General features: G+C 37.3%; 4 protein-coding genes across 6 annotated transcripts; 3 read left to right on the top strand and 1 right to left on the bottom strand.

Annotated features, from left to right (window-relative positions):
- LOC18782176 (NADH dehydrogenase [ubiquinone] flavoprotein 2, mitochondrial) lies at nt 720–4,779 on the top strand. Its single transcript, XM_020560855.1, has 10 exons — nt 720–933; nt 1,022–1,054; nt 1,158–1,223; nt 1,768–1,884; nt 3,055–3,132; nt 3,221–3,326; nt 3,438–3,484; nt 3,946–4,023; nt 4,117–4,182; nt 4,342–4,779. The coding sequence occupies exons 1-10, from the start codon at nt 877–879 to the stop codon at nt 4,447–4,449; spliced, it is 756 nt and encodes a 251-aa protein (XP_020416444.1). The 5' UTR covers nt 720–876; the 3' UTR covers nt 4,450–4,779.
- LOC18782405 (calcineurin subunit B) lies at nt 5,248–9,707 on the top strand. 3 transcript variants are annotated; one of them, XM_020559250.1, is made up of 7 exons: nt 5,248–5,526; nt 5,794–5,880; nt 5,993–6,117; nt 6,230–6,326; nt 7,345–7,454; nt 8,043–8,117; nt 9,264–9,707. In XM_020559250.1, exons 2-7 carry the CDS (start codon nt 5,811–5,813, stop codon nt 9,312–9,314), a joined length of 528 nt encoding a protein of 175 aa, XP_020414839.1. In that variant the 5' UTR covers nt 5,248–5,526; nt 5,794–5,810; the 3' UTR covers nt 9,315–9,707. The 3 variants fall into 3 exon arrangements, with proteins under 3 accessions (XP_020414839.1, XP_020414840.1, XP_007217705.1); XM_020559251.1 differs by having other exon boundaries at nt 5,248–5,451; nt 5,749–5,880; XM_007217643.2 differs by having other exon boundaries at nt 5,248–5,451.
- LOC18784337 lies at nt 10,298–11,514 on the top strand. Its single transcript, XM_007215950.2, has 2 exons — nt 10,298–11,134; nt 11,281–11,514. The coding sequence occupies exons 1-2, from the start codon at nt 10,652–10,654 to the stop codon at nt 11,383–11,385; spliced, it is 588 nt and encodes a 195-aa protein (XP_007216012.2). The 5' UTR covers nt 10,298–10,651; the 3' UTR covers nt 11,386–11,514.
- On the bottom strand, nt 11,750–14,609 carry LOC18782659 (DEAD-box ATP-dependent RNA helicase 35). Its single transcript, XM_007214961.2, has 3 exons — nt 14,292–14,609; nt 13,013–13,922; nt 11,750–12,839 (listed from the first exon to the last, which is right to left on the bottom strand). The coding sequence occupies exons 2-3, from the start codon at nt 13,909–13,911 to the stop codon at nt 11,975–11,977; spliced, it is 1,764 nt and encodes a 587-aa protein (XP_007215023.1). The 5' UTR covers nt 13,912–13,922; nt 14,292–14,609; the 3' UTR covers nt 11,750–11,974.

Raw genomic sequence — 19,760 nt, forward strand, 5'->3', positions numbered from 1 at the left:
GCCTGCTTCGGGGTCTAGGAAAGAACATGGCATTTCATGACCTATTGCCTCAATATGATAAGTTGATGTCCTCTATTTCTACTCATTTACTACATGGCTTTTGATCACTTACACTGGTTTCCTATGTGCTCCAATCTTTGCTTATAAAGACTGGGAAAGTAATTTAGCCTTTAATACATATATGCAGGAACGGAGCACATACATGCTCAAAAGCAAGAGCAAATATGCAGTTTTGAGTGTAAGTAATCTGAAACCAACTCCAGGAACTGAGTGCCAATAGAAGTTTCTGTATTTGTTCTTCGCACTTAGTGATTGGTGCAGTTTTTGAATCGGGTACAAATTCAGGGACAATTGCACCTAAAAACCTTAATTTTTTAAAGTGACAAATTAAAACTAGGGTGACATCTCTAAAATTTTCCGAAACCATAAGGATGAGACAAGAGGGGTGGTACAGTGCTTTAGTCAACTGGTCTATCCCACATCTGTTGAGCCGTCCATTAAATATGCTTGTTGGTTAAATATTTTTTTAATATGTATAATTCATGCAATTCAATGACTGCGATTAGAAGAACTTAATTTGAACTTTCTTTTGTGTTGAAATGCTTCTAATCCAAGCTTACTCAGCCGGCCCAAACCCGATTACATTTAATTGACCAACAATGGCCCAACCCAATTGGGTACACCTTTCAAACCAGTGAGTTCTCCTGCCGCGAAGCACTGGATCAACCAAACCGAAACAAGATCCGACGGTCCATAATCGTCTACGACATCCCATTCATCAGCTTCAGTTGAGTCCGGTTCGTTGGAAGCCCCAAAGCTCTCTCTTTCTCTCGCTCAGCTTCTGTAGTAGCAAGTTGTGTTCGGAGCTGTTCCAAAATGCTGGCTCGCCTCGCTTCCAATCGTCTCCACGAGATCCGTCGGATTTTCAGTCAGGTTACTTTCTCCCATTTTCCTTCTCATTTTCTCACCTCCCAATCACTCCCATAATCTCATAATTTTCGCTTTTTCGATTCTTCTGCAGCCTGCCCGATCCTTCTCCACTGCCCTCAACTACGTGAGTTCTACTCATTTCTTCATTATTACATATTGCCCTTTTGAAATTATATGTATTAATTGAACGGATTGGATTATTGAATGGAATTTGAAACATTGAGCAGCATCTTGATTCTCCGGATAACAATCCGGACTTACCATGGGAGTTTAACGAAGCTAACAAACAGAAGGTAATCCATAAAATTCTCACTTTTTTGTTATAAAAAATATGATTTTTTTTTTCCTTTCTGGGGTTTCCCTTTCTATTGTATTAGCGTAATCTTCATTGGCGAAGCAATGCAGAAAATGTGGCGAAACGTGTATAATTTGTGAAAAATTAAAAATTTAAAAATGTGGTTGCCAATGAGTGCTTTGGGCTTAGCTATCTAATTCTAACATTGCAAGAAGCAAAGATGTGTACTCATTTTTAGGTTTTCTTCGCCCCCTCAATTCAACCAAGATTTTGTTTCCAAATTTCCACATTACTAGAGCCTAGTCGGTGTTCCAACCTTGTATTTAAGTTGAGTTTCTAGAATTGTATCGTCCATAGGGTTTAAATCCCCCAAGTTATGCGCTGCATTTTACATATTTTTTCTTATGGATTCATATTTATGATGATGATGTTGCTGTGAAAGTTCTTGAATTGAGCTTTTGAATATGGGCTGTCTTACTTGGCACATGTAAGATTGTTGCATATTAATGAAGTTCTAAAAAGTGTCATCCTTTTACTTGTAGGCGAAAGAGATACTGTCTCATTATCCATCCAACTACAAGCAATCTGCAGTGATTCCTCTGTTGGATCTTGCACAGCAGCAGCATGGAGGATGGCTCCCTGTTTCAGCAATGAATGCAGTATGTTGGCATGAGCGGTTGTTTAAAATTATGTTTATCTTGTACTTATTTTTGCACATATCTCTATAACACATCTATACAAGTCTGGTGTCTGTGTGTGAGAGAAACATGATAAATATTATGTCATATGTTGGTTTGAGATAATATAATTATTGTCAGATAATAATATTTGTAAACCCAGTTTGGATAATATGTTGTTACTCCCAGCTTGAGATAATATCATATGTTGGTCCGGTATCTCATCTAGCTTAGAAGTATGTATAATATTTGTAAAACCAGTTTGGATCATATGGATTATAGTTAGATCAAACAAAGATTCAAGTGTGTTCCGTTCAAAAGGAGTAGAGATCAGAGTGATTGTGCTAAGACTGACTTGGCACACTGGTTCAAATAGTTAATTGTAGAATTTAATAGCACAGTAGTAATATTGCAATCGGTACGGAAGAAGTAATCAGCAAGAGTTAAAGATTTGAAGTTCTTGTTCCTTGAGCAATCTTTGTTCTCTGCTTGCAGGTCATGATTTCTGTACCCATTGGATAATTCTAGACAGAAGAATTTTTAATTTAGAATATCTCTGAATATGATGCAGAGCCAGCACATGAGCTTTCCTGCTTTTGGTTTGTTTAACATGTTGAATGCATTTAGACACTGATATTTAGATTTTGTAGTTGCCATATTACCTGTAGTCTATAATTGCCAGGCCAGCTCTTTATCTGTTGTTATTGCATAAGCTTTCTGTTATGTGTTTGTTCAATTTTTAAATCTATTGTGGGGATTTGTTGACACAATGGTGAGCGTCAGTATATGTTGTGTCATTTTTTCTGCATTAGGGAGGGGGGGCGGGGCGCGGGGGGGTGGGGGTGTGAGGGTGGGTGTTGTGTGTGTGTGTGGGTTAGTGTCTATCTTGTATTTGGTCTATTTATAAAATATCCTTTACTTGAATTGCCCAAATTCAGATTGGTCTAACCAAAGTTCTACCTATTTTGCATCACAGATATGTGATATCCAAACTTTGTACTTGAAATGAAATTTGATCATTGAGTATAATATTTTTCCACAGCTTAGCATATTAAAAGCTCATTGTTGTGCTGATTTGAAGTTCCAGTTATTGAGAATGACAGAGGCTACATGAACAGTTTTAGTTATTTTATTGTTTCATGGATGGTCCAGGTAGCAAAGGTTATCGAAGTTGCTCCTATTCGTGTATATGAAGTTGCAACATTTTATTCAATGTTCAATCGGACAAAGGTAAGAAATTTTACATTTTAATATTGTTGTATCATTTTGTCATTATGCAAATTCCAGTACCCATGTGTTTTTCTCTGATTGGTTTTAGGTGGGCAAGTACCACCTTTTGGTTTGTGGCACAACACCATGTATGATTCGTGGTTCACGAGACATTGAAGCAGCTTTACTGAATCACTTAGGAGTGAAGCGCAATGGTGAGTCTTATAAATGGTTTTAAAATTCTTCTAATTTTCAATGCACACCATTCTAAGGTATTAGTAGATAAAAGAACATGTGAAAATAAACTTTGAATTGGTCATGTGCAGAAGTAACCAAGGATGGATTATTCTCTGTTGGAGAAATGGAATGCATGGTGAGTCTTTTCTTCAACGGTTTAGTGATCTGAACCTTCAGCTTCTGACTAGTCTTTAGCACTGATTTTGCTTGATTCATGCTGGAATGAAGATGAGAATAACAGTAAGAAAAAGAATTAATATTTTGGTGACTGGTGGTCCATGAAACTTTAATAGTGTCAGGTGATAAAGTTTGTAAGGTTCCAGAAAACTTAAGTTACAATTTCTGACAGGCAAAAGGCTCATATCAAGAGAAATTATGAGTTAATGTTGGTGTGGCATTTCACTAGTTTCCCTCACTATCATGCTATTCACATAATTCCTTGGTTGACCACCTGTGATCCTAAATAGGGATAAATTAATTTTTATGAGATCCTCTTTTGACCGATTTTTGTTTTCCATACTCTTCTTCTTCAATTTTTTTGCTGTTCATTTTGAAAGAGTGATGCATGTTCTGATTTAAGTCGTTGGTTGCCTACAGGGAAGCTGTGTGAATGCTCCCATGATTACGGTCGCTGATTACTCCAATGGATCGGAGGGATATACATACAATTACTACGTGGGTCAAGACTTTTTTGTATTCATTATTACGTGGATGCTATACTGATTGAATTTTTATGGAATTTATATTTATATTCTATGTCAATTTCAGGAAGATGTTACTCCAGAGCGAGTTGTGGAAATAGTTGAGAAGTTAAGAAAGGGCGAGAAGCCACCGGTAAGGAAAATAGGTGTAGATATTTATTAGGTTTTCTTCCCAGGTTTTGTTATATTCTTAAACTTTTTTAATCCCTCTTCCTAATTGAGGTCTCTTGTTTAGATTATCTATGATTCTCTATTGTTGCAACATAGTGTAATATAATTTCCAAATTTACAGCATGGCACTCAAAACCCTAAGCGCATTAAGTGTGGACCAGAAGGAGGAAATACTACGTTGCTCAGTGAGCCCAAACCTCCTCCGTGCCGGGATCTTGACGCATGTTAAAATTATGGTATATGTTGTTTCTAATAATGCAAAGCTCCGATGCTGTCAGGCTTCCCTTTGCTTTGGGACTTGTTGGAATTGTTGATACATACTCAACCATTTTTTGTATTGAGGTGGCAGTATAAGTTCTGCCAGTGATGTAGTTCTGTATGTTTTGATCTTTCAATATGCTGTGGTTTAAGCTATACAGTTTTTAAAGTGTTTTCATGGGCTTGCCCGGAAGATCTTTCTTATGGCCGAATGCTTGCCTTTAGTACTGTGAGCACTGTAGCATTTGTTCTCCAAACTGCTATGCTTCACAACTTTATATGATATCCAGAACTCAAACCACTTGAATCTTTGTTTTCATTTATAATCACTGAACTGCCAAAGCTTTAGTTGTACGTTGGAAAGATCTGGGGCCTTCATAAATCTTCATACATGAATACAACTTCGAGATTTGCAACAAGGAGAGCCTGTGCTGTCACTGTCATGTATGTAGTCTATGCCTGCACACTTTTGCCTTCTCTCTAGTTTTGATATACAAGCAATATTGAGGGTGGTAGAATCAAAGAAAGGATCTTAAGTGCAGGAGTAAACGGAGCTATTCGTTTTTTGATTCAACATAATTTCTCAACAACGTACGTCTAAAAACAAGTTACCGTCATGTTTTTTGAGATTTTAAGATTGTTTAGAAATAGTTGTGCTTTATCCAAAAAAAAAAAAAAAAAAGTTGTGCCAAAAGTCATTAAAAATGAGTGAAATGATGAGCCCGTAACTTCCAAAAATGACATTTAAAAAAATTATTTAATACAGTAGGCAAGCATTCGATCACGAACTCTTTCGGGATTTGCCAGCGAAATAACCTCCTCGCCGAGTCGCCATCACTTCCTAAGACAAAAACAATGTCTGTTTTTCAAGTGTTACGTTGCTGACAAAGTAAAGCTCATCTCTTATATATTTCCCAACAAATCGTATCATCTTATCTGAGCCTCCAAACATATTTTTGGCTCAGAATTCCAGGTGCCTTTTCTTTCATTTTCCTATTTATTCTCATTTTCTGTTTGGTTGCCGAGAGAAAGAATTGAAGGAATTCTGGTAATGACCATTTTGATTTTTAAGTTTTCTCTATTGAACTGCTTCCCAAGAAATGAATAAAACTGACTATGTAAGCGACAGGAGAAGTTCGGATTTTGTGAAGTTCTAATTTTTCCTGCTTTTGCCTGCCACCGTTTCTAAGCAATCCAACACAGCACCCAAACCTTCTGAAGTGTAAAATTAGTGTTTATTATTTATTGGTTTCTGGGTTTTGACTTACAGGGGTAAGTGATGAATGGGTTCTTGTTCTTTGTTCAAATTTTGTAGCTTTGAAGTGAGAACCAATGGGGAGCGCTTCATCCATGCTAACTCAGTATGACATTGAAGAAGTACAGGAACACTGCAATGATTTATGTGGGTATTTCTTTTTGTTATTTTTTCTTTGTCTCTCTTTCACGCGTTGCAATTTGCTATTGCTGTTATCAATGCCAATATTTAGTTGATCTGGTTTCGTTTTGAAAATCAGTTTCTCAGCAAGAAATTGTATCCTTATATCAAAGATTTTGTCAACTTGATCGGAATGCAAAGGGTTTTATCTCAGCTGATGAATTCTTGTCGGTCCCCGAGTTTGCAATGAATCCACTCTCTCAGGTAGTCCACTGCTAGGATGAGCTTATATTTAGTTGTTCAATCCACGCTCTCTGTATCATTGGTAATGCATGGTGTGAGTTTCTGACTTATGGCTCTGCTATGTTCTGCTCAGAGGTTGCTTAAGATGGTGGATGGTTTGAATTTTAAGGACTTTGTGGCCTTCTTGTCTGCATTTAGTGCTAGAGCTAGTATGCAGCAGAAAAGTGAACGTAAGTTATTTGGTCCCACTAAGCTTAGTATTTTATAGTGAACTGATTCGGTTATGATTATGAAATGTATTTGGCTTCTTTTGAGTTGAACTCATATAATATGTTCCAGATGAGTTATTTCATGTTCTAAGGAATGGGTAAAGCTAGTGGCTAGTGTATTCTGTGTGGATTATTGAAGTTATCTGTTCAAATGGGTGCAACTCTGTAAATTTTCATTTTTATATTTTATGCCAAAAGAACTCTACTTTTTTTCTTTTCTGAGAAGGAACAAAATTTTATTAATACTGACAAAAATTGTATCCCTGTGTACAAGGAGTCCACTTAGAAGACAAGCAGGAAGTAAAATAACTCTGCAGTTGTTGAAACAGAGTCAAAGAACTCCGTATATGTTATTGCTTATTCTGGTCCAGTCTTTATTGTTGCTTTATGCATTGGAATTTTATTATGGCATATGAATCAAATTCCACCTTTGCTATAAGTCTTTTATCATTTCAAATAATCAGGACTGAAAAGAGAGTGATACATGAAAGTGGAAGAAAAGTAAACACATTTCGTTCTTAAAGGGATGACAAAAGTGTGTAAAAAATAGGTGTTGGTATGATATTCTACAGAATACTTGTGAAAAATATAAACTGTTCAAGTATTGGGTACTTGCAAATAGTTATTCTAATGCTCATGGATGCAGTAGATAAGTAATCTTTGCTTGTTTCTCTGAAACAAGCTCTATCAAGGAGAATAAATAAACGGCTAAACCTAAACAGGAAAACTGTACCAGTAAATGAGATAGGTAGTTTGAGTAGGTGGTTTTGAAGCCATAAAGGCATTACCACTGTTAGCTGGTAAAGTTTTTTAATATTGTTATTATAATCATTGTTAATTTTCCTTTTGCAACTAACTTGTTACTGCTTCTACTGCCATTCTTGATGTTTGCTTATATTCTTCTAGTATTTATGACAATTAAGGAGAATCTTCTAGCATGTTTGTGTGTTGGGTTAACATAACATGGTCTCTTTTTCAGTTATTTTCAAGGTATATGACTCAGACTGTAATGGGAAGGTGTCTTTCAATGATATATTAGAAGTGCTGCGTGATTTGTCTGGTTCCTTCATGTCTGACGAGCAAAGAGAGGTAATATCAAGGTTTTATCCATTTTCTCTCTTTCTCTGATCATTCAGTCATAACATTGCAAGAGAAGAGTTAATGGTTTTGATTGATTCTCACCTAATTGGTGTATGTTGAGTTTTGTACTCAAACTATCAATTGGTGACTCATGAGCTGTGCAGTGAGTATCGTCAAGTTATTAATACCTTTGTCTGATGCAGAAACTGAAAGTTCTTATCCTTGTTACTTTGGCTGCATAGACTGATATTTGGTGTCATTGCAAATTTTGAATCTGCTTTCCTAATTTCTTCAGCCAACCCTTCTAATGTTTTTAGACTAGTTATTTCGGATAAATTTGAGCATTGTTGCTCCATATCTGACCTATGATCAGGCATGCATGTTTGGTTACATATGTGGGTCTGGGTGTAGGTCCTGGTCCTGGCATCTTTAATTTCTTTTATTCATGTTTTTGGTAGTTCCTGACTAGGATAAGTTATTCTCACCTAGTTATCTACAATTCCTGACATGCTTATCACACTGATATGTTTTTTGTAGTCAAGGAGCAAATTTTGAATTCTGTTGTATCCTATGTTCATATTGGTCTTTCATTTACAGAAAGTGTTGACTCAAGTCTTGCAAGAAGCAGGATATACAAGGGAATCTTATTTGACGTTAGATGACTTCGTTAAGGTATTTTATGTTTTACTATTATATATTTCTTGTGACCACCATTACCATATAGAGAACGGGGTGGACCATGGGTACACTTGCTTATATCTTGCTCAGAACTTTTTTAGGCTTTAAATGAGGGCTGACATGATATAGCCATTATTTATATCATTTTTATTTTCAAACACCAAGGATGAAATACCTTTGTAAGCACAAGTGGCACGAGAACAACTCCTAGACAACTTCTCCAGCTACAGAATCTTACTATGGCTGATTTTGTGCCCAAATATATGTGATAATTGATGCTTATCTATATTAAGGTAAATCTTTGGGTGTTCACCAGAGATCAAAGTTGAGCATTTCTATCCCTTGAAGAGTTTGAAGGGCGTTTGAAATGTTTCAGCATTCTCTAGTTGCATTAAGAATTAATTGCCGTAGTCTTTAGTCCAACTAAAAACTGCACTACTTGGAGGGAAAAGGGAAAATGAAGTATACGTCATTGCTTTATCCATCTTAACAACCCAATGATGCATGCAATTTAGAAGGTCCAAATGTCTCCCTTAGCGAGCAGTCTGTACTCAAAAAGCAAGTGCAGTTCTTTGTGTTTTGCGCCATGACCTATCCTCCTAAAGTAGTTTCAAGAATATTGCATTACAGTTGCTCAGACAGTCAGCCTGTTGCTAACGAGTGAGGATGTATCATATCACATAAATTTAATTTTTTTGGACTGACCATATTACAGACGCATATGTTATACAGAAGCATATGTGATAAAGTTAAATAACCTTTTCAGTCATCGAACATTTAGGTTCAGTTAGTGCAAGTAATTATCTCACCAGAAGTTAATAGGAATTTTAGGCATAGAGATGGAAATTTTGCCAAATGCGTAGGTATTTAATATTTTTGCTGGCTGGAATTTTAGTTCTAGATTCTTGGGTCCGGCATTATGTACTTTTACCTTACTTGTTGTACACTTGGAAACTGAACTTGCAAATCTATAAGAGCCGGCATTTGTTTGTGGCAGTGTTTCATTTTCTCTTATCAGCGAATTTAAAGTTCAGATGGCTCCTGTGACATTTAATGTGAATACCTATGCATGGTTTTATTGACTTCTGAATTTCTATCAGGCATTTTACATATTTTATTACGGCTTTGTTTGTGATACAGGTTCTTGGCAGTTATGGCGTAAAAATGGAGGTTGAAGTGCCAATTGATTAAGTTAAGATGATTTGGTTCTCTTATTCTCTTTCCCTTTTTCCCCCTGCATCATGAGTTCAAGATGAAAAGTCTGAAGTGAAGGGTAAACAACATCTACATTCCTACTGCACAAATGAGAGGAAACTCGAAGCAGACTCCTGTATCAATGCCTTTTTTTGTCTTTTTGAAATCTTCATCAAGTTCAATAAAAATGTAGAGCAAGCAACCTGTGTATTTAGTACAATAAAATGTGAAGCCTCTATTATACAGGTTCTTTTTTTTTCCTTTTTTTATTTTTTATATAGCCTTCTCCAGGTTCCTTGTAAATGATTTTGTATCTTTTATCGGTGTCTCATCCACTATGACACTTGTTCAATGCACAGGAGGTGGATCTTCTTTCAAATGAGAGCATTATACGTATTTGTGTGCGGGCTTTATCTCGGAATATTATACGTATATGTGTCTGTAGCAAAGGGTGATTCACTAAATTTAGACATGTCAGATGATGCATAGTGAATTGAGGTGTCAAATGGCCGGACCGGCAACATGTGAGATGATGCATGGTGATTAGTGAACGATGATATTGGGTGAATAGGAAAAAAGGACTCAAGGTAATTTATTTTGTGTCATCTGGAAGGTGACGAAGGACTTGATAGTAAATACCATCTGAAGATTTGGTTCTATTGGTCACTGAAAATTCAGCATAAGACCAAAAGCCGCTGGTACTGGTAGAATGGAGCCAAAATTTGCCTACTATATCTAACAGCGAGCCAAAGTTGAACTGACGATTGCTTAATTATCAGTTTCTGAAGGGAAGGCCTGACTTATAACTTACGCTTATATTGCTGCTGATATTGCCTCCCAATAAGAATGGAGACAAATTTCGCGGAAAGACTATTCATTCAGCAAGTGCTAAGCAATTTCCCCTCTCTCTCTCTCTCTCTCTCTCTCTCTCTCTCTCTCTCACACACACACACACACACACACACACACACACACACGCACAGACTTAGAGAGAAAAAACTAATCCTTAAATCTCAGTTCTGTCTGTCACTACTGCAAGTCTGCAATACGCATCCATAGGCCATAACAGATAACACTCCAAACACCAGCATTCTTAGAAGTGAAGCAAAGTATACGGAAGCAATCATCATTCACTTCCACATTTTCTCTAACCAACTCTGTCTGGTACATGCCCAAATTTTGTTCAGAAGTATTAAAGCTCTTCCTTAAATGGCCTCTCGGAAGCCCCACACATATAATTAAGTTCACGGCCAAATTGCTAAGTTCCAAGGAAAGTCCTTAGTATTCTGTGTGTGTCTCTATATACACATATATATATACGAATAAATATTGGAATGGAAACTGTCAAGCCTGAGTTCGAAATATGTTCATCAATCAAGAAGCTTTCGACATGGAAGTGTGCAAGCACTAGTGAGCAAAGAGTTAACAATGGTTCCATGCCGGAGCGCCAAAGGACCAAAAAGGAAAGAGAATCGTATCAGTACAATTTGGAGGCCGGGTCAAGTGGGAAAAAACTATTGCATGATTCAAGGACTTGGGGTGCTGAAAAGGCAGTGAAGAAACCGCTGCTTCTTGGTTGTTCAACAAGTAAAGCTGTAGTGTGCAACAGTGAAGTTGAAGAACTAAATGAGCGGTTGAGGATTCTTGAAGAAGAAACTGAAACTATGAAGCAAGAGTTATTTGAGAGTGCACAAGAGAGAAAGAAGTTGATGAATGAGATATATCAGCAGTTTCAGATGCTAGAAATTGACCCCAGATATCTGGTAGCAAGAGAATTCAAGTCTACTGATGGAAATACAAGTGTCAACTCTTCACAGGTAATTATGCTGTTCACTTTGGTAATTTAAACCCTAGTACTTGTGCTATATCCTGAAAGCATATGAATTATGGGTTTTAAGTGTAAGTTCGTTATATAATTTTCATGATTTTTGGCTGACTGGTTTTGATTTTGATGGATGAACAGGATGAGAGAATGGGAACTAGTTTGTCAGATATCTTGCACCAAGATCCACATCCATCTCTTGTCACCAGAAATCTTAGAGCTAATGCTTTGGCACTGCTGATGTAAGCATATACCATTTAGATAGATGAATCCATCTCCATCAAAATGTAATCTCAGATAGTATATGTAGCCAACCATGTTCTGTTCTTTTCTTTGCCCAGAATATCACTGGGATATCATACTACTTGATATTCATCATCCTTTTTGGACATGAAACTTCAGTTTATTACTTAATATTTACAGTCTGCCTGGGGCTTTGGATTTGTGAAGTTCAAGCTGTCAGCGCAGCTCTATATTAAACATTTGTTGAAAAAGCAAAACTTGTTTCACATTAACTCCTATTTTAAAGAAGAGGATCAAAGAAATGCAAAATATGTTCAAAGATACTCTTTTCCCATATTCAAGGTAAAAACATGTATGTACACGTCTATCAGAATGTTTGAAGCCACTTGAGATACTACAGAAAATGGTCCTCCAATTACACTAACAAATTCAACTTAGGCTCGTGTTTAAGGAAAAGCTAAAGTACATGCATTGATAAACAAAAAGAGTACAGAGATCAAATTTTTCCACCTTTTCAACTTGTAAAGTGAAAACTATCATATTTCCCCTCTGTAAGAGAAACTATCATATTTCCCCTCTGTAAGAGAAACTATCATATTTCCCCTCTGTAACCACCAGATCCAAAATAATCCCTTCTAGAGCTGGCAATTGCCATGCTTTTCTGATGCTCTAGTTTGGGGCAATCACGGATACGATGACCAAGCCCACCACAATAAGCACAACCCTTAACTCCGCTTGCATCTGTAATTGCATCCACATCTTCCATTGGATCATTAAGCTCAGCCAAAACAGGTGGAATCCTTTGTTTTGCCTCTTGCAAGAGATGCTTCAGATCAAGAAGAGTTGTCTCAGTTTGATTCTTGTTTATAAATGTCGTTGCTATTCCAGTCTTGCCACATCTTCCAGTTCGTCCAATCCTGTGAACATAGTTTTCAATTTCTGGTGGCATATCATAATTTATGACATGTTGAATATCAGGAAAATCCAAACCCTTGGAGGCAACATCAGTGGCAACCAAGACATCTTTCTTCCCTGCCTTGAAGGAAGAAATGGCATACTCTCTTTCTTCCTGATCCTTCCCTCCATGAATGGCCACTGCTTCCACTCCTTTTAACAGAAGATATTCATGAATGTCATCCACATCAGCTTTGTTTTCACAAAATATTAGAACAGGAGGTGGGGTCTTTTGTAGACATTCAAGAAGGTAAACAATCTTGGCCTCTTGCTTCACATACTCAACCTCCTGAATCACATCAAGATTTGCTGCTCCAGCTCTTCCCACATTTACAAGCACAGGTTTTACCAAAGCACTTTTAGCAAAGTTCTGAATTTTTGTGGGCATGGTGGCTGAAAATAAGAGAGTTTGTCGTTGAGCTTTAAAGTGGTCAAACACTTCTCGTATGTCATCCTCAAAGCCCAAATCTACCAATCTATCTGCCTCATCCAAAGTCAGATATCTGCAAAAGAAATCAGTGACGTTTAATATCATTATAATTGTAATTATACAGAACATCAATAAAGTTGCAGATAGAAGATCGTCAAGAAAGGCAGAAAAGAAATCCATCATATCAAACAAGCCCATCAATGGAAAGGACATGTGAAATAGAGTTTGTAAAATGGCAGTCCTTACCTGCAATTATTGAGATTCATTTTTTTCTTTGCAAGCATATCCTTCAACCTTCCAGGAGTAGCAACAACTATATGAACGCCTTTCTTTACAATCTCCAACTGTGACCGCATATCCACTCCACCAATACAGAGCAAAGGCCTTATCTCTGGATACCCAGCCTCTCTCAAAGGAATGAGAAACTCTTCCACCACTTCATAAGTCTGCCTTGCGAGCTCCCTTGATGGACAAATAATCAATCCAAAAGGCCCTTCACCTGGAACAATTGGCATCATAATCTCCTCTTGCAATGCCACCATAATTAACGGCAACACAAAAACCAATGTCTTTCCTGAACCCGTAAATGCGATACCAATCATATCCCTCCCTGATAAAATCACTGGAAGGCCTTGCACCTGAATAGGGGTCGGTTGAACAATCCCCTTGGTTTTCAACATCTTCAGAATCGGTTCAGGAAATCTCATATCCTTGAAATTCTTAATAGGTGGTGGAACATCTTCACCACTAACTATGATATGCCACTGCTTGCGGACCAAATCACATTGCTTGCTTGGCATCCTTCTGATATGCAATGGGGATTTCCAACCTGTTGGTATAGGGTCCGTATAAGTGATTCCCTTTGCTAATTCACGAACTGACATAAGCGTTTTGCGATCCGATAAGTTCTCAATCATTTCTTTCTCTTGTTGCACCATCTGCTCGGCTGGAGTAATCTCAGGAGCTTCACGCTTCAACTGTGATGCTTTAACAAGGAGACTAGGTTTGGCTTCAGCAAGCTTTGATTTCTCCAAATCCTCTTCAAGGCCGGAAGATTTTCCCTTGCGCAGAAGAATCTTCTGGGCTTCCATAGCTCTCCGCTTTGCCACAGGTACATACTCAAAATAGTCATCTTCCTCTTCCATGGTTAAAGTTCCTATAGAACAACAAAATCCTAAGGAATCATTGAATTGAACAAAAGCAAACCCAACTGCCAAATGCAAAACAGTAAAACCAAAGAAAACCCAATTCCCTAATACCAAAATTATTATGACATACGTGCATAAATATACAGAGGAGAACTTGAAGTAGTAAAATTTAACAAAGAAATATTTATCCAATCAGGCCATATTTTGTGAGTAGATTATTGATTTGAGATAATTTCAAGGGCAGAAGAACTCCAATTCACAAACTAATTACAACAATACCAAACTAGACCCCTGAATTAAAGAGAATAAAAGAGTGACAGAGAAATTAGGGTTGCAGAAGAAGAAGAAAGAAGAAGAGAAGGTGGCAGAAAACATACAGTTACAGCAGAAGAAGAGCGCTAGAGGGCGTGATGGCTACAGCTTCTGCAAACCCAAATGGGTCTGATGTTCTTGGTTGAGTCTGTATACAAAGCGGTTTAGAGCGGTTCAGGCCGATTCTGATGAGTCTGCGAAGGGGGAGACTGGGTTTGATTTGAATGCAAAATCGAAGCTTTAAAGATCGAAGTGAGGTAGGGCAAGAACCCAATTGTTATTATCTGACCAAAAAAAACATTTCCTATTCCGAATAGAATTTTCGGCAATTTCGGAAATTTCGAAAATTCCGGAAAGTTATTAATTTCGGAAAATTCGGATAATAATTTCGGAAATCTCGAACTTTAATAATCTAGAAATTCAGAAGTGATTAATACTAATTAATGGTTATGAACTTTAAGTCGTCAAAATTTGAAAGACTCCAGGTCCAGCTGGGCATAATTTAGAAAGCCCAAATAGACAAAGATTTGTACAGCCCAAAAACAAGATGAGGTTTGACTTTTTAGCGATGACTTCACGGGGATGAAGCTTTTATAGATAAGAAAACAGATGAGGTTTTCTAAGAAAGCGATGTGGGATCGCAACCACTTAATAAAAACGATGTGGGATGGCAACCATTCCTTTGTCCACCAGAAAAATAAATTCCAAACTTTTATATAGTCTTAAAGTTATATACTCCTACTTAACAAGCACACACATGCATTTTTTTTTAAAATTCAAACAAGCATATTTGTTAGGACCAATTTTTGTATATTGACAATTTCCTGTTACAAAAATATAGAGTAGGTCTTTGAGTGTAACCTATAGTTTTTAAGTGACGTTCTGCTATCCTGGATCAGTGTGGCTCAGAGACAATGCCAATGTATGTTTTGCATCCATGCATTCATATTTGCATATTTGGAAGTTCATCAAAAGTGGCTGTCAAATTTATAAGATTGATATATGGTTTTAGTCTTACATAATCCAGTGCCAAACATCAGTGAGTTTTTAACGATGAGTTTATACTCTTTAGTTGGTGTTTATTTATGCACGGCGTTGTGTTGATAAAAGGGTTCTTATGTGTTTTCAGTTGGATATTTAGTTAAGTGGCTTTATTTGTTTTAATGAAAGAATATATTTGTGAAAAAGGCCATTTTTGCTAAAAGCCTTTTTGGTCTCTGACCTAGATTTTAGCGTGCAAAATAAGAAAGGAACTTCAGCTATTTTGTTCTTTGAGACTTTGAAAAGAAAAGGACAAGTGAATATTTTTTGAGCGTTCATATTGAAAACTCATGTGGTTGTTCCTTGTTAGCCTCCATGAGTGATTAAATTATCATCTTTTCATATATGTGTGAGTTTATGAGCATTATGCATGTTGGTGATCAACAATCGTGCCTTGAGGTGTGAGCAGCCGAGACCAAGGTTGTGTAATCTCTTGTTGATGAAGGAAGACAAGATCGCTGATTAGGTTGAGTGCGTAGGCAAGTTTGCCATGTGAGTGTTACTCTTACGAGTTGAGACTTGTAAGACCTTTTTGTATTATTTCTCATAGTGATTTGGTTTTCGGCATAGTGCTTGCAATATTTTTCCTCATCTTGAGGTTTTTTACTACGTCAACGTATCCTGTGTCTCTTGTGCTTTTGTTTGAGTTTAGTTCTGCTGCAAATTCTGGAATTCTACTTACAGGATTGTCATAGTATTTCAATCCTATTGTGGCGTTTGAGTATTAAGAAATAGATCGGTTGGCCATTCTAGGGAATTGCAATGCCTTCCCAAAAAAAAAAAAAACATATTTGTCAAAAATATATAGTCTTAAAGTTATATATTCTTATGTTTGGTATATATGCATATATGATTATTTGTATGTGGGTATTGAAATATAACTGTAGGGGTCTTTTTATTCCAGCAGCCTGACGAATGGGCTTAGGTTGCCGAAAAAGAGAAACAGGTGAAGCTGCCCCTTGTGTCTGAGTTCAAGGATTAGGCCCCAAGAGTGTTTCGAAAGGGTAGTTGAATCTTAGGAAACACCTTGGTCTTCTTCACCAATGAAATCAACAGTCACTTACAGATAAATTCTTGGGCTTGGCATGAGAAGCTTGTGGTATGAGAGCTGAGCATTCACGAGTTTAGCATGAGAGAGAGAAGGCTTAGGTTTCCTATGAGAAACAGAGGCTTGAAGTAATGATTTCGTGAAGATTTGTGTGTGTGTGTGTGTGTGAGAGAGAGAGAGAGAGAGAGAGAGAGAGAGAGAGAGAAACATAGATTATGGTGGATGAACATGTGCTTTGGGTAATTTTCCAGCAGCTTGATGAAAGCTTTGTCAAGCTCTGGAATGACTTACTAGAGGAGAAAATGGGAAGCAATGGAAGGACAAGACTTGAAATCGAAGGGTTCCAGAGATGAGAGGTGATGCTTACTCTCTTTGGATATGGTTGCTTGCCTTTGATCGGAAAGATAGGAAGACGATAGAAGCATGGGTGGCTTTAGCATATTTTCAGCAACTTGACGAAAGCTTCGTCAGACTCCTGGGTTGCACAACATAAAAGAAAATTGGAAGAGATGGAGGAGTAGGGCTCGAAATTACAGGGGTTTTAAGGATGAGAGATGATGCTTGCTCTCTCTGGATGTGGGTTTTTGGGAGAGAGAGGAAGCAGATGGAAGAACATAGCATGAAATTGAAGGGTTCCAGAGATGAGAGATGATGCTTGCTCTCTCTGGATGTGGGTTTTTGGGAGAGAGAGGAAGAAGATGGAAGAACAAAGCATGAAATTGAAGGATTCCACAGGGGATGCTTGCCTTCGATTGGTTTGTTGTTGTGTTTGCTGGGTAGAAAGTGGCTCCTTTTATAGGCCCTAGGAAGACTCAATTTTATCAAGCCACCATCTCCCATTTTCCTTCTATTTCTTCCATTCCATCTTGTTTGGTGAAACTTCTCTAGCCTGAGCATGTAGGCATGAAGTTTTTTGGAGTTTCAAGACCTTCACACAGCTAGACTTCTCCATGTGGGTGAGGAGCCACCCACTTCTGCTTCTTGTTTTCCCACCAAAGCTTGAAGAGGAAAGAATGGGTAAGGGTGCTTGGTCAAAAAGGTTATCAGCACATGGGTTTGCTTGGTTTTGGTGGTTTGGCTGTGATATGGTTTTAACAGAGATGACGTTGGATATTTTATAAGGTGCTGGGCTGGGCTGTTTCCAGCGGCTTGTGAGTTCCCTTTGATTTCGTTAGAATGCTGGAAGCTTTGGCTGATGTGGGATTTTCTCACGTGTTACGGGTTATTAGGTTTTCTTAAGGTGATAGGCTACTAGGTTTTCTCTCATGCTTACCATATGTTTGGGCTCAAGGAATGTGCTTGAGTTTTGGTGCCCCCAAGTAGCCTAAAACTTCCACTCCTTGAACCATCAATGGGCCTCGTGAATACTCATAACCATCCATACCACAACCTGCTCAGCAAGCCTTAGGCATTTGCGTGGCTTGGGCCCACTTAAGCTTGTAGAGTGGTGTGTTGTTTATTTGCTTGGCATGGCATGTGTGCAAGTGCATCAACTTTCTTGTGCCCAAATCATGTTTATTCTCGGTAAGGTATCGCATTAGGCCGGGAATCTATTTGGGCCTAGCCTTAGATTTTTTGGGCCTCAACAATAACAAATAAGAATTGAAACATATATAGGACTTATAAACTAAAAACAATACAATTAGAATTAGAATTTAGAAAGTATTATTATATATTCGGAATATTTAGAAAAAAATCAAAAAAATCGGAAAGAAATGGGTTAGGAGAACTTCAAAAAATTTCTATTCGGAGTTTTGGAATTTTTAGAATTTATGGACACATTCCAATTCAGATCCAAATTTTCTCGGAAATTTTGGATTTCGGCATATTCGGATATCGAAGTTAGATTTTTTTGGAAATTTTCATACCGAAATACGTCGGAATCGAATTTTCCAATCCAACTTACACCCTTAAGTGAGGGTTTTGTTTTATTTCATTTTCTTACAAGTTTTACTTACCCTTTTGCCACTTGAAAAATCTGTCCCATCTCAACCGTTCATTAAATCTTACAGGTGATAATGGTTCCCGCATATATCCTTAACTCTCTCTTCAGCAAAAGAATATAGTATATGAGAACTCAACATGATGGTCAATTGAAAACCAATGATTTTTTTTTTTTCAAAATTTACAAGAAAAGTATTACTTTCAATCATTTCATTGCTTTTGAACATCAGAACATGTTCAGATTTATTCCACACAAAAAAAATGTTAGGTATATAAAATCTCAATAATACTAAAGATACCAAATTTGTGCACTAAATTTAAGTCCTAAATGATGTGGCATGTACCATGTCATACATATTTAATTAGGAAAATGATAGGGAGACCATCTTTAGGAAAAACACTTACATGAAACGGGGATAACATTATTTTGCTATCCCCAGCCAATCACGGTAAGCCACGTGTGATCACTTTTCTATGTTTCAGTATGTGATTGGCCGGAGATACATGTTTTGAATATGTGATTGGCCGGGGATAGCAAAACAATGTTATCTCCGTTGCATGCAAGTTTTTCTACATCTTTAGAGACCCACTTGTGTACCATCTCTCTAATAGAGGTGAGACCCATTGTATTAGTGACCTCCATTTCTATTAGAGAGATGGTACCCATGTTGGTCTCAAAAGATGCAGAAAAACTTATATGAAACGGGAATAACACTGTTTTGCTATCTCTGACCAATTATAGACTGACATGTGAAAAAGTAATCACACGTGGCATACCGTGATTGATGCTATCCTCGTTTCATGTAAGTGTTTCTCCTAAAAATGGTCACCCTAACATGACCCATTTAATTACTACATACGTCAAGTTCTATTCACTTTCTCATTAAAACATAGAATGTGTGTCTTGCCAACGGGGTCTAGCCTAGTGAAAAATGGCATTAATTTATAGACTAGAGGTCTCAGGTTCAAATTCCTACGGCATTATAGCTGTGTGTGTGTGTGTGTGTGAGAAATCCCAATCCTCTATAATTTAGATTATCGCTTGTATTTAAAAATAAAAAAAAACATATAACGTGCCTCTCACATGTAGGATTCGTTGAGATCGATTTTTCCTTACACTCATGGTGTGTTTACTAATCAAGAATTAGAACTCTCATAAGGAATTGAATTCCATCTATGGAGGATTCCTGCGTTTACTTCATATCAAGGAATTAAAAAGTAAGTGGGGCTCACACAAAATTAGGAATTGAATTCTTGGGTGGGAGGTGATATTCTAATTCTTGGAGAACTAACCCATTAGGATTTTATCTTCCTTACCCATTATATCCTCACACAATTTTTAAAATTCCAAATTTGCCAACTACTTTAATCTAACAACGAGGACATTTTACTATCTCAATTTCATATGATTTTGTTTATACCAAAGTAAACGGCCTATTATCACTGAACACGTGGAGGGAATCGATACTGATCGACGGACCCCTTCGGCATGCTTCCTACC

Source organism: Prunus persica, chromosome G3, assembly GCF_000346465.2.
Source record: "Prunus persica cultivar Lovell chromosome G3, Prunus_persica_NCBIv2, whole genome shotgun sequence".
In the NCBI taxonomy this organism is placed as follows: Eukaryota; Viridiplantae; Streptophyta; class Magnoliopsida; order Rosales; family Rosaceae; genus Prunus; species Prunus persica.